The sequence below is a fragment of the Pteropus medius genome, unplaced genomic scaffold (assembly GCF_902729225.1).
Source record: "Pteropus medius unplaced genomic scaffold, Ma_sr-lr_union100, whole genome shotgun sequence".
Lineage (NCBI taxonomy): Eukaryota > Metazoa > Chordata > Mammalia > Chiroptera > Pteropodidae > Pteropus > Pteropus medius.
Window position 1 is genome coordinate 1,941,937 of NW_024342471.1, and position 16,259 is coordinate 1,958,195.

At 40.0% G+C, this 16,259-nt stretch overlaps 1 protein-coding gene, 1 long non-coding RNA gene and 1 pseudogene across 5 annotated transcripts in view; 2 read left to right on the forward strand and 1 right to left on the reverse strand.

The window, feature by feature from the left end:
• Positions 1-16,259, reverse strand: part of LOC120603417 (shieldin complex subunit 1-like) — a 96,730-nt gene that overhangs the window by 76,397 nt on the left and 4,074 nt on the right. For all 4 annotated transcript variants that reach the window (XM_039863770.1, XM_039863768.1, XM_039863771.1 and 1 more), the window contains one exon: positions 12,459-12,640. In XM_039863770.1, coding sequence (XP_039719704.1) covers positions 12,459-12,636 — 178 coding nt within the window. In that variant the 5' untranslated portion in view covers positions 12,637-12,640. Of the gene's footprint in view, positions 1-12,458; positions 12,641-16,259 lie in introns of those variants that run through there.
• On the forward strand, positions 4-14,672 carry LOC120603419 (uncharacterized). The gene is made up of 3 exons (XR_005653007.1): positions 4-565; positions 5,481-5,539; positions 14,548-14,672. It is a non-coding gene; the product is annotated as an uncharacterized LOC120603419 (long non-coding RNA).
• On the forward strand, positions 11,917-12,035 carry LOC120604139 (uncharacterized; annotated as a pseudogene).

Genomic DNA, 16,259 nt, shown 5'->3' on the forward strand with positions numbered 1-16,259 from the left:
TGAACTAATAAGACAGCACAGGAGGAATCTTTGCGCTAGCTCAGGGTTTCGCAACCTCGGAACTATTGACATTTTGGGACAGAACATTCTTTGTTGTGGAGAAGGGCTGTCCTTCCATTGTAGACTGTTTAGCATCACCTCTGCCCTCTACCCACTAGATACCAGTAGCACTGCCTCCAACGAAAAATGCCTCTGGGCATTGCCAAACATCCCCTGGGGGACAAAATCACCTTCAGTTGAGAACTGCTGCACTAGCTATAATGACAACTAGCTTTAAACCCTCTCCTACAGAATTGGATAACAATTTTCTTTTATAAGCTTGGTCGGTCTCTTACTGAAAGGAATTCAATAAAGAAGAAGTGGAAGTCGAGAAACAACTCCAGCAGCAGCCCTCGTAACAGCAGTCGTGGGAATGACGGCTAGCCTTGACTGAGTGCACTAAGCTCCAGGCGCCTCACTCAATCCTCATGACAACCTAAGAGCTGGCAGGATTGTCGTTCTCAGTCTACAGATGAGGAAACTGAGCAAAGCAAGGTGCAGCAACTTGCCCAAGGTCAGAAAGCTGGTAGGTATAAATAAAAGTGCAAGAAAACACTTTTTTTCCACTATAATCAGAGAAATGTAAATTGAAACAAAAATGATTTTGTTCTGTCTATATCATCAGAAAAGTTTTTAAAAATTATAAATACTCATATAGATAAGAACCTTGGAAAAAGTGATTTTCATCCCTTTTCTGGAGGATGAACTAGAATATGTATAAAAAATTATTTGTATATAAATATCTAATCACTATTTTGTATTCCCGAAACTAATATGTTTTATGTCAACCATAACTGCAAAATAAATTTAAAAAATTTTTTAAAGGAAATATTTTTCATGAAAAAAATCTGTTTTAATGTGATAGAGCAACTTCTCTTACAGGAATTTAGCTTGAAGAATAATTTAAGCTACACGCAAAAGTTTAACCAGAAGGGCGTTGAACACAGCCCTTTATAATAGCAAACATTAGAAACAATGAAAATTGATCAAAGAAAGGGAACTGTTTATTTTTATAATGAATTTTTAAAGTTGTTTCAGAGAAAAATAAAACTATTTCAGAAAAACACAAAGAACGGGAAAAAATCTGACAAGGATCTTAAAAGGGCCATTATTTCTTGATGCCCAACAGATTTTTTAATTGAAAGTATTATTGAAATATTAAAGATTCCCATACAGTGCTAAGAAATAACAAGCAGATCACGTGAACCTTTACCCACTTTCCCCCAATGTACTTCAAACTATAGTATATTGACACTGATACAATCTAACAATCTCAGATTTCTTCAGTTTTACTGTACTCATTCATTTGTGTCTATACAATTTTATCACACGTATAATTTCATGTACCCATGACCACAGTCAAGATACAGAATATTTCCATCACTACAGGATCTCTTATGTTGCCCTTTATAACTATACCCTTTTCCCTCCTGCCCACCCTAAACGCAGACCCTGGCATCCACTTATCTGTTCTCCAATTTCTAAACATTTTGTAATTTCAAAAATAATACATAAATGGAGTCATACAGTACATATCTTTCAGAATTAGTTTTTTTCCCTCATGCAGCATAATTCCCTGGAGATTCATCCAAGTGTTGTATGCATCACTAGACTAGTTCATTCCTTTTTATTACTGAGTGGTATTCCCTGGTATAAATGCACTACAATTTGTTTAACCATTTTCTAGCTGGAGGATATCTTTGGGCTCTTACGAATACACCTGCTATGAACACTCATGTATAGGTTTTTGCATGAACGTAAGTTTTCATTTCTCTCAGATAAATGTCCAAGAGTGCAATTGCTGGGTTATATGAAAGTTGTATATTTAGTTTTATATGAAACTGCCAAACTGTTTTCCAGAGTGGCTGTTTTATATTCCCACCAACAATGTATAAAATGATCTGGTTTCTCTACCTCTTCACCAGTATTTGGTGTTGTCAGTATTTTTTATTTTAGCATTCTGATAGGTATCATTATGGTTTTAATTTGTATTTTGTCATGGCTAATGATATTGAACATTTTGTGGATATCTTCTTCAGAGAAATGTCTCTTTATGTCTTTTGCCCATTTTCTAATAGGATATTTTTACTGTTGAGTTTTTTGAGTTCTTCATATACTCTAAACATTAGTTCTTTGTCAGATATCGAATTTGCAAATATTTTCTCCTGGTTTGTACCTTGTCTTTGCATCTTCTTCATGTGGGCTTTCAGAGAGCAAAAGTTTTTAATTTCGATGAGGTCCAATTTATCAATTTTTTTCTATTCTATCATTTCCATTTGCTTCTTTTTATAACGTATATTTCTTCACTGAGATTTTGGTTTTTCATTTGTTTTAAGAGAATTTGTAAATGATCGTTGAAGTATTTTCATGGTTGTTGCTTTAAAATCCTTGTCAAATAATTCTAACATTTGATTCATCTCAATGTGAGTGTCTATGACTACTTTTATATTTAAGTTGTGATTTTCAGTTCTTGGTATCAAGACAGGTGATCTTTGGTTGTATCCTGAGCATTTTGTTTACTATATTTAGAGACTCTTGGTCCTATTTAAATTCTTTACTTTAGCATGCAGCCACTCTGTTTAGGTTTACCACACAGACCATGGCCTACTTTTGTGAGCTGTGGTTCCAGTGACAGTTTAATTTTCAGAGGCTTTGCTGTTTGTTTTGGTCTACGTGGTTGATCTGGTACTGCTCCCACAGGTCCCTGTTGGGGCTGCCTGAGGGACTGGCCTGGCCTATGGTGTCTTTTGGTGGAGGAGGGAGATCTCAGACCCCCTGGGAGGAGGCTTCCCAGGCAAGGCTGCTTGTTTAGGTGGGATTCCCTTTTCCAGTGTTGCCAGCTATTCCCCAGCTGCCCCAGTGAATGTGTGTAGGGGAGGGGAGTCTCAGGCCCATGGCAACAAAGGTGCTTCCCAGGCTCGGATCACTTGCTGCATTGGCAGAATCCCCTTGTTTGTGCCTCCTGGCCACCTAAGTCAGGCTGGGCCGGGGAGAGAAGTCTCAGACCCAATGGAGGAGAGCGCATCCCATGACTACATACTGTTTTGGGTCTCCTATCAATCCCCTTTTTGGCTTAACCTGGTGATGTTGGGTGAACAACTGGTCAATCCTGGGGAGAAATGAGCCTATCTCAGCCCCTTCTTGTTGCTAGGTTGCAGGTCAGGATGCATGGGGTCCTGGTCACCTTATTCTGTTGTGTAGGTGGACATAAGACACCCTGCTTCTGTGTTGCTCCTTCAGTCCCAGGACCCCGAACCAACTTACTTTCCTCTTACCACCTTCCTGGGAAATTTCTCCAAACTTTGGTTGCCTCTTATGTTTCCAGGGTTTGTAGTTGTACTTAGCAGGAAGAAGCAGGGAGAAATGAGACTATGTCATCATGTCAGATTAGAAATCCCAAAAGATTTTTAAAATTTCATTACCCTTTAAGGCTACTATAATTTCATCAAATAAAGAAAAATTTAAATCCTTTGGTCTTATCTTCGTTAAAAAAAAAAAAGTGCAACTTTTACTAGAGAAAAACCAGACATCATTCTCTAGCCTGCAATCAATCAAGCAAGGTAATTAAAAGGGGTCCTCAAGTTGTAGGACATATGAGCAGTAACTAGACCTGACATTGCTGGCCTTAAGACAAGTTAGCTTCTCCAATTTCAAAAGAGTAAAATAATCTCTAACAGTTTTAAGTCTGATCCCTAGTAGGCACAAAACTCTGCAAGAATAAATGACAGATCTTTTATACATCTGTTACATTTAAACTCATTGCTTTCTTAGTAAGGCCCAAGAATATGTAAAAAGTAGTCACTAGAGGGCAGTAGACTCACACACTGCCCGGCGGCAAGAGACGGCAGGCACCTCTCAGACCCTAGACCCAAAGCCCCAGTTTAGGTATCACTGACTAAAAACATGGCATAGTATCTTAATCCATTCTCTCCCAAACTCTGCTTCTAAAATGGCATTTGCCCATGAGTAACTTCCCCACCTTTTTATTTACACTGTGCCTAAGATTCCCTAATATTTTCCAAGAGCTCTTTGTAAAAGAAAATTCTGCACGTAACTGCTGAATATATAGTGAAGAAATGGAACTATACCTCTTTGCTTGTTTGTTTTTTAATGTTATAAAATGTGATCAGAATCCAGTTTTCTTAAGACCATTGCTTTAAAAATCAGTCTTTAGGGTTATCCTTACAGCCATAATCTCACACAGCATAATTAGAGAAATATTTGCTGAACAAATAAAGAAACAACTTCACTAGAAACATGCTTTCTTCATGGTGGGGAAATGTCATGATAATTTTTTACCCCCAGTAGCATCGTATCTCCTCACAGATGTTCATTTCTCTGCTGTTTTTTTTATAAAGAAAAAAAAGCCATGGGCTTTAGAGAGAGGCCAGTTTAGACTAGCCTAAAGACTTTCCCAATGAGAGTTGAGCAAATTTGCAGGGTTTATGTAAACATATATACTTATTTAACTTAGAAATTATCTTATCCTAAAGCATACATAAGATCAATCACAGCTTAAATGTGATGATAAAGTTAAAACTCATAATCAGGGTATTATCAAATTACACTTATTGTATTTTTCATTTATTCATTCAACCAGCCTTTACTGAGCGTGCACCTACTATGTGCCAGGCACTGCACCCCTATTCTCTACTCACATGTCAGGGCCTAGGTTTAGAAGGCAAGAATTGTAAGCACTGTAATTAGATAAAGCAGAGAACAAAGCATGAACCCTGACAGGCAAATAGGAGGGGTCCAGTAATGAATTAAAAAGGATTTACCCTTAAAAGTTATGTTTCAATAACAAGGAGCTGGCTGGTCTGCAAAAGGCAGCCACTCAGCAGACAAAAATCATGATTTACGACTTCAAAGGGCAAAGAACCAAGAATTAGAAGAGTTCCCAGTCTAGGTGAGAAAATATTTTTTTGGACAGGAGAAGTTATTAAGGGTTCCATTCATTCCAGCAAACAGTTAAAATTCCTGGCTTGTTTTCTTCCCTTGATTTTAATACAAGAAGTTGGATCCTACCTGGTGTGAGAAATTTAACTGAGAAGGCAATGCCCTCTCTCCGATTAGAGCTTCTTCAACAACAGGGTTCAGAGGGGAACTCAATGGGCAGTGGACACAATGCTGGTCAAATGAACCAGAGTCCTGGTCATCCTTGAGAGGGTGCTGATATTGAAGACATTCAGAGTTAGCAGAAAGAATCTAGCAGTGACTGAAAGAGGTAACTAAATATTTGACTTCAACTTACTACTTAGTACTGACTCATACCTGGATGTTTGTATTTCTTTTAAAGCTCTGCCTTTGAAGTCAGCCTGACTCAGATCTGAGTCTCAGCTTACCACCATTCTTTGGGTAACATATTAATATGTAACCTCTCCAAGGCTCTATTTCCTCTTGGGTAACATGGAAATTATAATAGTATTCATTTCTTGCAGGTGAATGTGAGAATCAGAAGGAAGAGTACATATAAAATGCATAGCACAGTGGCTGGAATGTAAGTATACAATAAATGATACACTATTAATCTGTCTTCTCTTAATTGTGTATAGTCTTCTTTGTCCCACAAATATATAACAGTGAATGATAGTAGTGATGATGTATGTTTGACTATTTTAATCACGCTGTTTTCTTATATTTTAAGAATACACAACTGAGTGACAAGCATAATAAATGTTCACTTGGAGAAGCCCTGGAGGAAAGCTATTGGGTCAGACCATGTGGGCACTGCTATTCACCTGGATTGAAAAGATAAATGCCTGTAGGTGTGGCTCTCAAACTGGAATACAGCCTGTTTTTCAACTTTGTTGGGATTTCTTTTTAAAACTGTAACTGCAGGCAGAGTACACAGAAGTAAACAAGTCTCTTCTCCCACAGCAGGTACCCTTGAAACTCAAAAGTAAGGAGTGATGAGAGATGTCACAGATGGCAAATAGCATTCTTGAGCCTTTAAAAATAAGTCTATGCTTAAACTATTATCATCGCTAACGACTATTTGCTGTTATCTATGATTTAGCAGTCTAAAATAGAGACTTTTTTTTTTAAGGGACAAAAACGTCATGATTAGTGGTAGTCTGTACAGAGGGACAACTAGGAAATAGGAGTTGCCACGTCATTCCATGACCTTGGTGATTTTCTTCATAATCTTGGGGTTCAACCTACCATTGTAGAAAATGAGACAACTAGGTGAGCTTGGTGGTTTTCAAACTCTTTTTGGCCCTGACATCTTTTTTTCTAATAAATGCTCATCTGGCAGCCCATAAGGTAAATAAGCTGATATGGGTGAGCAAAAGTGGAGAGTCTATGGTCTCCATAAGCTCAGTACTTCTCCCAACCCTGAACCTATAGCTCCTAAAGGTTCAAACTGTGCCTGGAGCACAGTTTGAAAACCACTGGCCCAGAAGCTATGACATTTACTAACTCTGTGGGCCTTAATCATATATTCTTATATTCTCACTGCTTGGGCCACATGATTAGGACACACTGCTGCCTTCCAACAGTAGCAAGCAAAAGTTCAAAATCCCATTCTGGAACTGAAAATTAAGTCTAGATGGCTGACTCAAAATAAAATCAAACCTGCATAACTCCATCCAGGAAGTGGTAACAAGTTCAGAGATGTACTGCTATACAGAATACTCAAACTTTCCGAATAAAACCCATCAACCTGATATGTAATAGGAAGTACCGGATTTTGTTGTATGATTTCTCAGAGAATTGGTTCATCAGTCTCTTCCTCTCCCTCCCTCAGAATCTTAGGTCCAGTTTAGAGGGTGCTAGGTCATTAGGCACAAGGTTGAATATCATTTAATGCACCTATAAAGAAATTAACTTTAAAATTATTTACATGTATAAAATATACCCTTACTCTTCTTTAAAACAACGACAACACATCCAGAATTACATAAATTCTATTTTGCAATTTTGGATTTAAGAGCTTATCATTTCTTATGAAAATAAAATTTTCTAGATTTACAAACAGATACCACATGCGTCATTGAAAGGAAAAAAAGACATATTTATCTACTCTTAAATATCAAATTCCTTGTATGAGATGCTTTAATATACAGATTTTAAAATGACCTTTGAGGATGTAATGTTGACAGATTCCAAAAGAGTAAGGGGGCATTAAAGCACTATTTACTCTAAACTTATACCTATCTATTAGCTAGGCTCTTTTATCATCAAAGACTCATTGTGTTTAACACTCAAATGGCTATATACATTCAACCTGTTTCTCCAACAACTGATCTTAGAAGTTCAAGTTTGAGGAAAAAGCTAAGATTTCCCACCTCCACATTGTAATATCTAAGCAACTTGAGAGAAACTCTTTGTCCTGTATTAGACTGTATCTTGGGTGCTGTCCAGGACAAATGTCTCAGAAAGTCCTGATGAGGTATGCCACATGAGCTGCCCAGAGTTTATCAAGCTATAGTAACGCACACAGGACTGAACCTCTAAGAAATCTTTGGGACATGGCTTCTAAGAGGTTTAATCCAGGACCATTTCCCATTTCGCTTGGGACTGCTGTTGTTTACTCTATGCTTTCCTTGAGCCCAGTAACAAAAGAGAAAGGAAAAACGTCTCTCAGAAGCAGAAGCTTCAAGTCCATCAACAAGTATGTATTTGGGACTAAAGGATGGATTCAATTCAGCAGTCTCTAGAGTGAGCTGGAGCTGACTAGGGAGAAGGGAGCCCATTTTAAATTGGGGAACAGTGCAGCTCAGCTGAGGCATTAAGGTCTGACTCAGCATAAAAATGGGCCTAGCAGGAACAGCAGGCCTGTGTTAACGAGTAATTAGATACCAGCAGAGGCCTCTATTCGGCTAGTGTGCACCTGGACAGCTTTGCCAGTTATTAAAATATTGCAATACCGCTGAATCGGTTGTTAAATATTTTGAACAAATACCCCAGACACCAGATAACAGAGTCCTGAAAATGAGGCACAGGACCTTTGACTGGAGTTGGCAGGAAAGTGGAAGCATGCAATGAAATCTCAAAGGCTCTTAGGGAAATGGGATGGAAACGGTGTTTGGGGAAGACCTTTCTGGGGTGAGGGTCTCTTGCCTTATGTTATCAGGATGGCTGGAGGGAGGGAGGTTCGTAATCCCGTGCCTGGCTTAGGTGACAAGTTGTTTACTCCAGCAGCACTTCATAAGAAGTGGCTAGTTGGTCATTTCGGGACAGCTGATCTCTGTTTATTTAGACAAATATAGCCTGGCCTCACCTACCTTTCGGTACCCAGACTAAGATGACTAAGGTTTCTGAACTTTTTCAGACTAATACTCTCAGATTCTTATGAACCCATTGGTTTCTTAGAAATACTCTTAAGTCTCACATCCCTTGCCACTAATGTCCTCCAGGGCACGAACAGTGATATAGCAGTGAGCATATAAGGGCAGAGGAGTACCCATTAGGTTTAGCCTCGGGGGAAGGTCACTGGCACCTGAGCAAGAGAAGGCTTAGACCAGTGGGCAGTGGGGCTGGAGGTCATGTGCCCAGGAATGAGGAACAAACATGAGATGAAGGAGTGTATAGGCAACACCTTGACAAAGCATGGCTGGGAAGAGCAGGTCAGTGATAGGCCCATAGCCAGAGGCAACTACGAGGTGAAATGGGGAATCCTTTACAGGTTAGGTTTAAGCCTGGGCCCATGGTCCCTGCTACCACAATCAAATACATAGGGTGTCCAATGGCACTAGCTCTGTGGTGAAGAATAAAGCTGGGAAAGGATACAATGAAGGAACGTCAGCAGGAGCTGGCTCTTACACACAGGAGGTGGGTGGGCCTCCCTGAAGGGTGAGCACGCAGGCCTAAGGGACACGGTTGGTGTGGCAGAGGTGAGGCTCTGCCCAGTGAGGGTGGGGAGAACAGTAGGAGAAGAAATCAGAGAGGTGGTGGCGGGTCCAGGGCCTAGAAGGCACGGGTGCCAGGTAAGCACTTTTGCTTTCGCTCTGAGTCAGAGAGAAGCCACAGGGAGTTTTGTACCAATGACTAGCATGATCTGATTTATATTTTAAAAGGATCCTTGCTGTTCTGAGAAGGGATTGTAGGAGGATAAGGACAAGTGTGGAAAAAGTTAGTTAGGAGAATGTAACAATAATCCAGAAGACAGATGATAGTGGCTTGGGGCAGGGTGTCAGTAAAGATGGCAAAAACTGTTTAGATTCTAGATTTATTCTGAAGGTAGAGCTGACAGGATTTGCTGATAAACCGGATGTGAGGTTCAAGAGAAAGAAAGAAGTTGAGGATGACTCCTAGGTTTTTGCCTAAGTAAACAGAGGATGCAAGTGCTTTTTTGAGATGAGAGAGCCTCGAATAACAGGTGTGACTGTGTATGTGATGGCGAACGAACTAGGGAATGAAGTAAAGGTATTAGGAATTTGGTTTAGGATGTGTCAGACTTAAGAGGTCTAATAGAAATCTAAGTGATGATGTCAAGTACACAGATGGTCTAATTGCCAAGCTAGGAATCCAAGCTAGAGAGAGAAATATGGGATTCAGCAGGGTCCTGAGGGCATTTAAGTCTTCTGGACTGCATAAGATCATTCGGGAAATGAGTGATAATACAGAAGAGATCTGAGGACTCAGCCCTGGGGCTCTCCAATAATAAAAAGGCTAGAGAGGCAAGAAGAAACCAGCAAAGGAGACTGAGAACAAATTTACAGTAAAGTAAGAACAGAACCTTGAGAGCTTGCCTCCCAGAAAGCCCAGTGAGGAAAGAGTTCAAAGAGGAAAAGTCAACTGTGTAAATGTTCCTGATAGATCAGAAAGGATAAGGCTTGAGGAGTGCCCATTGGATTCGACAACGTGGAGGTCATCAGTGGCCTTGACAGGAGCTATTTTCATGGAGTGATGGTGATAGAAGCCTGGCTGGAGGAACTGGGAGGAGAGAAATTGGAGAAGGTAGGTGTAGGTGACTCTTTTAAGGGGTTTTCTGTAGGAAGGAACAGAGAAACAAGACCGTAACTAGAGGAGAACTTGGGGTCTAGGGTGGACCTTCTTTTTTTTTTTTAAGATGGGAGATATTACAGCATGTTTTTATGATCATGAGAATGACCAGTAGATTGGGGAATCAGTCATGCAGGAGATTGCCATGACCTTGAGTAGATAAGAGAGGACAGGATTTAGTGCAGAAGTGAAGGATAAGAGAGGAATGGGAGAGAAAGAAGCTGGTGGATGTGGCGTGTGAGTGGGTGATTCTCTTCTGATCGCTTCTGTTTTCTTACGAAAGAGGAAGTCAGCTCACGAGGTCATCAGCTGAGAGAAAGGCTAAAGGAGGAGGTAATGGAGTTTTGCAAAGAGAGGAGAAGATATGAAACAGTCATCCAGGAGGGCAGGAGAGTAAACATGCTGGGAAAATGGTGTGTGATGGGTGGGCAACACGAAGGGTCCACTGAGGTGAGAGGTCATGAGTGCTAAGGGAGCCTTGTCAGTACGGTGGTGTGTTGAGTGGCCCAGGTGCTGAACTCATAAGGAGTTGGATTTCTGTGAGCTCACCGTGTGCCATGCACTGTATATCACACACATTCAGCTTCATTATGCCTCCCCACAATGAGGTAGGTGTTATTATTTCTTGCAAATGACGAAACCAACACGCAGAGATAAAGTGACTTGCCCAAGTTCAAACTACAAGAAGCAGCAGAACCAGAATTCAAGCCAGACAGTCTGACCCAGCACTATCATGACTGATGTTATGGAAAATTGTTGTCTTAGCATTTGAGTGTGCCTTCCCATGTTTAGACCTTTGTAAGGGTTTAGGAAAGAACCTTTTTTTAATTTTTTGCATAAAATGTCTAGATTTTTAACAAATACTCCAATATAAATATTTCAATATGCTTCTTGTTTTAGAACTGCCAACCAAATTCAAAATAATAACAATTGCTTTCCTATGGATTATTCGCCCAATAGGCAATAAAAATTAAAAACTGAGTCCATATAATTCTCTGGAAGAACAGAGCCATGACACGAAGTGTTTCAATAGAACAACACTTCTAAAGTTCTCTTCATCCACCCACTTGTTTCAGGAAGTGCTGCAATAACCAGATATGATGAACGAAATCAGTTTTAGGGATGGAAAGTAATTAAGAGGCAGCAGGATAGGAGTGGGAAGAGGAAAGGTTAAATAAACTAAGACTTTGAATCTAGAAAGAAAAAGGATAAGGCATAATCTATCCTCGATCAGGAACTGAATTAAATAGGAGGCCGACTGATCCTGATTACTTTGTTCTGAAAATCACGAGGGAATTTACAAAAAAAATTTTTTCATAGACTTCTTGAAGACAATGACAGATACACATCCTACTTACTGCCAACACTAAATTCATCATCACTAAGGCATACATTTTTTAGGACCTAAGTTAAAAATATATATTTGGGTTTCTTAATATTAATAACAATAACAACAATAATCATAATAAATAATAATAATTGAGTACCAATGTATGGCAAACACAATGACAGGTACTTTACATTGTTTCCAGAGTCAGCGTTAACTCCATGGGGCAAGCACTCAATCACCATTTTGTAGATGATTTTGGAGCTCAGAGGAGTTAAGAAACATGCCTCAAGTCACACAGCCAGTAAGTGGCAGAGCTTTGAATCCAAGTCTGTGGACCTCCAGGTCTGGATTGGGCAATGAATGGGGAAGAGATGGGCCTTGCAACTGGAAATGGTCACCAACTACGTCAAGGAATTATCATTACACTTAAATAACAGATTCTGTGGTAATTTAGTAAGGGAAATATGTAGACAAGTTGTTACCTAAATACAGAATATATTTCATAAGAGGAATCCTAAAGTCCCTATTACTATTACTATACCTATAACACATAACTGGCCCACATTGCTATTTTCTGAAGTTTTAAAAGAACAAAACACTACGGCCATGCCACCCTGAACAAGTCCGATCCTGTCTGATCTCGGAAGCTAAGCAGGATTGGGCCTGGTTAGTACTTGGATGGGAGATCACCTAGGAAGCCTAGGTGCTGTAGACGTAAAAAATAAAAAAATAAGGGATTGTAAACTGACAAGGTCCTTACAATTTGTGAGGTCAACCAACGGTTGCCTCGCCTAAAAAAAAAAAAAAAGAACAAAACAAAAACCAATTCTACTCTACTCTATCCCTGTTGAACCAAGTGTTCTCTTGCCTCTGAATGCATTTGGATGGAGATCAGAAAGGAATGCAAATCAAAAAAAAGGTCTCTAGGAAACAGCTCCTTGTGGTAGTTACTTGGGGAGGCCTGTCCTCTGAAGTCTCTCCCCACAGTTTTGTTTAGATGAAATGTTTGTCTACCTGAGACAATGAATCATCCCACAGAGATCTGCCATTAGAAGAGAAACAAACTATCACATACCCGTATATGCTAAGGTTTTTGTTTTTGTTTTTATGGTAGTTTGTTTTAAACTCTGCTTCTTACCTGGTTCCACATCAGAAGAGGTAGGAATAGAAAGGGCCTCCACAGAAAGAAAAGCCTCGCTGTGGGCCTCTTGGCTGGGTCTCTGCAGCATGTAGTTTCTTATGTCACAAGCTGATGGCAGGTCTAAAACACTGCTCTCCTCTGACTGGCTGCCTGGAGTGACTTCCTGGGTCGCCATAGTCCTGCCACGGAAAAAATTAAACAATTCAACACAAAAGGCATTGCATAAGAGAAGCCTCCTTTACAGCAGCTGCCGGCTTGAAAGACTAAAGCCCCAGAACCTTAAAGGCCAAACCACAGTAGAACCAGGATAATTTACTTTCCCATTATTAATAGTCTTCCTTGTCTTTACTTCAGACCCAGGTTTGTTTACCATGTTTTCTTCATCATGAGAAACAAACACTATTATTACAGAAAGAAATCATTAATAACTTCAGCTGGAAAATAAGCTGTGTTTCTTGTAAAGATGAAATACTGTGCAGCACTATAATTCAAGTGCTACAGGAGTGTTTAATGAGAAGAGAAACTGTTCATGAGGTACTCAATGGAAAAAGATTTTAAAACAATTAGTAGAGTTTGAGCCAGATAAAATAAAATATCATGTGTGGGATGTATGTATGTATGAAATGTATAGATCTACAGCTAGAAAAACAAAATCTGGAAGGGTATATCTTAAATTAATTTCAGTGGTAATTAATTCAGTAGTTTAATTTCTGCATAGTGAAATTATAGGTGATTGGCATTTTCCTCTGTGGCCTACTCAAACATGAGTTCAGCCAATTATTTAACATGCCAAGCTGGTGCCAGGCCCTGAGGATACAAAGGTGACTATGATAGACCCTTCCTTCAAGTTGTTCACAGTTCGGGGTACCCAAACAAAGAGACATACCAGGTTAACACAATGACAAGAAGTACGAAACCCAGAAAGGAGCAGCAGGCTTTCTGGAGGAGGTTATCCCTAAGCATACGGCAGACTGGCCCACGGCCAGGGGACAGCGTGAACACCAGAGGAACTAGCTTGGGCAACCGCAAGTGGCATAGAGTGTCAGGAGTTTAAAGTCAGAGTCAAGGAACAGTCACACACTGGGTAACTGCGGAGGGACAGACCCTGTGGTCTAGGCTGGGACAACCTTTTTTTCCTGGCCAGCTCTGGGAAGGACCAGCCTTTAAGGCCTGGCTGCCATCAGCAACTTGGATATGTAAACACTCTAGCTGAGCTCTGAAGACTATGATGGTGGCTTATTGCATTCAGTGTTTAGACGTTTCTTGTCAAAAATGAGGTGTTTCTGACCCTTCCTGATTCTATATCCTCCTGTGGGCTGGATTCTCTAGTGGGAGGCTCTTTGCAGTGTAGCCATCCCTGCCCACCTCTCTGTAAAGTAACTATGGGCCTGGGGAGATCCTGGATCTTCTGTTACTCGCTTCATCATGAGCTGCTGTCACCAATAAATCTTATTATAGCCAAGACCACATGTCATGCATTCCATAGGCCACCATGCACCATGCACCATGCAGAGAAGTTACATGGTCAGATCTGCAGATTTGGCAGCTGGGTAGCAGGTGGGTGTGCAGGGCCTAAGCCCAGTGGCAGACAATCTCAGAAGCAACAGGAGTTTATTCACTGGCAGTGGTCCAAGTAAAAGAGGAAGAGCGTGTGAATGAAGGCAAGACACGGCTGGTCAAGAGCAGGGGGCAGATTAAGGACATATTTAGGAAGGAAAATGAGAGTAGAATTTAATAATTGAATGGATACAGGAGTTAAAGAGATCTGAGAGACAATAAGAAGTTGCAGCTTTGGCGACTGAGTTGTATTAATCAGCTGAGTTAGAGAAGATAGAAGGAATGGGTTTGGGACAAGAGAGTATTCCAAATTATAGAATACTATGCAGCTGTTAAAATGATAGAACTCGAAAGAACTCAAAGATGCATGTTTAAATGAAAGAAGCAATTTCAGAATAGCATAAATGGCATAATAATAATGAGTAGTTAACATTTACCAAGTGGTCATTGAATGCCAGGCATTGTACAATGAGCTTCATCTGCAACAGCCCTATGAAGCAAGTAATTCTATGATTATCCTCATTTACAGCCAGACAGTCAGACCCAGACACAAAGAGGAGTAACTTGCCCAAGGAAATCCACCTGTAAAGTACCAAGCTAGGATGAACCCAGCTCCGTGGCCTCCCTGCTTCCTATGACTGCACAGTCTCCATGCTGTGACTTGATCAGGCAAAGATAAGAGGTGGATAAAAACAAATCAAAAGAGAGGCCTGGCAAGATTCTTCTTGTTTGAGGACACCCAGTCACATGCTGTTGTGAACATTCACTTGGGCAGAGAGTGAGCCAAGATATCAGCTGATTGCTTCTGAAAGAAGTGGCATGATCGAGGTTCCCAAAGAAAGAACACCTTGTCTTTTCACATGTGCTATATTAGCCAACCAAGCCTGAAATTTCAGCAAACACCTCTGCTGCAGGCATTGGTGGCTCCTCCTTCTCCCTTCATGTTACCAAACACTGCTCTGGTGGCTTCTGGTAGGGAACAAATAGGTCAATGAATGACATCCAGGTTGTCCTGCAAAGGTGCCTTGAAAACAATAATCTACCATTAATGATATGAAGCAAAAGGAATCCTTTTAAAAAACAAATAGCACATTGATGTGATAGCTACCTTTTCTTTTAAAATCACTTATATTAAATGTGAAATACATTCCAAACTGGGCATTTGAACAAAAAAAGAAAACAAATGGCTACTGAAAGGCAGAATCCTTTTTATTGTAAGTATCTGTGCATGTAAAACACATTATTTGGGACTCTGTGAATTTGTATAGGAGAAAGCAAGTAATAAGGACAGATGAGACCCTTCTCATGGTCTGAAACCACCTATGCTGGCAAGTAAAATACAGTGATTATCTTTTGCCCTAAAACTTTCTATGTGGTTCAACTTCCTTCTCCAGAAGTGCATATTTTCCTCTCAAAAGTGCTTTGACTATACAATGTATTCTCTTCCGATACTGGAGAGTATAGGATGTCTGGGATTGCAGGCACCAGAAGTCTCTTAGTACATAAAAATCTGCTCACCAAAAGAAGATAGCCTTTCCTCCATTACTCTACAGATTCTTACAGACCTAAAATACAGGTCAATCGGGGTCCACAAAGAAGCGATTTAACTTCATTTACTTTTTTTTTTTAAATTAAGGCTCTTCCTTCCCAATATTTTACATGAAAGTTTTCAAGCATTAAGTGGAAAGAATTATCCAATGAACATCCATAAAGCTACGGCCTAGATTTCACAATTAACATTTTATTATGATTTTCCTTATCACATAACTACCCATCTATCCCACTCTCTATTCATCCATCAATTCATCTTATTTTTACACATATTTCCATTTAAATGTCGATATAATAAAAGCTTTTGAGCAGGTGTGTGGCACGACCAATTTGCATTTTCATTGTTAGCTGAGTGAAGCAGGGAACACAGCTGAGAAGCTCCGCAGAAATGTCCAGACATGTGCAGGGTCACGAGTTGGAGAGACTCAGGTTTGAACCCCTGTTGTCACTTTTTAGCTATGTCACCTTGAGTAACTCACTTATCCTGTTTCCCATCTATAAAAATGGATTGATGACTATGCTTGCTTACCTTATAGAGTTCTCATAAGAATTATATAAAATTAATGCATGTAAACTACTTATTACAGTATGTGTGCTCTGATGCCGGGCTTTTATACGTGAAAGAGTAATAATCAAAAAACAAATTACAAGATCCTGTTTTCCTAGCCTACCTCCAGTACATTTGCCCCT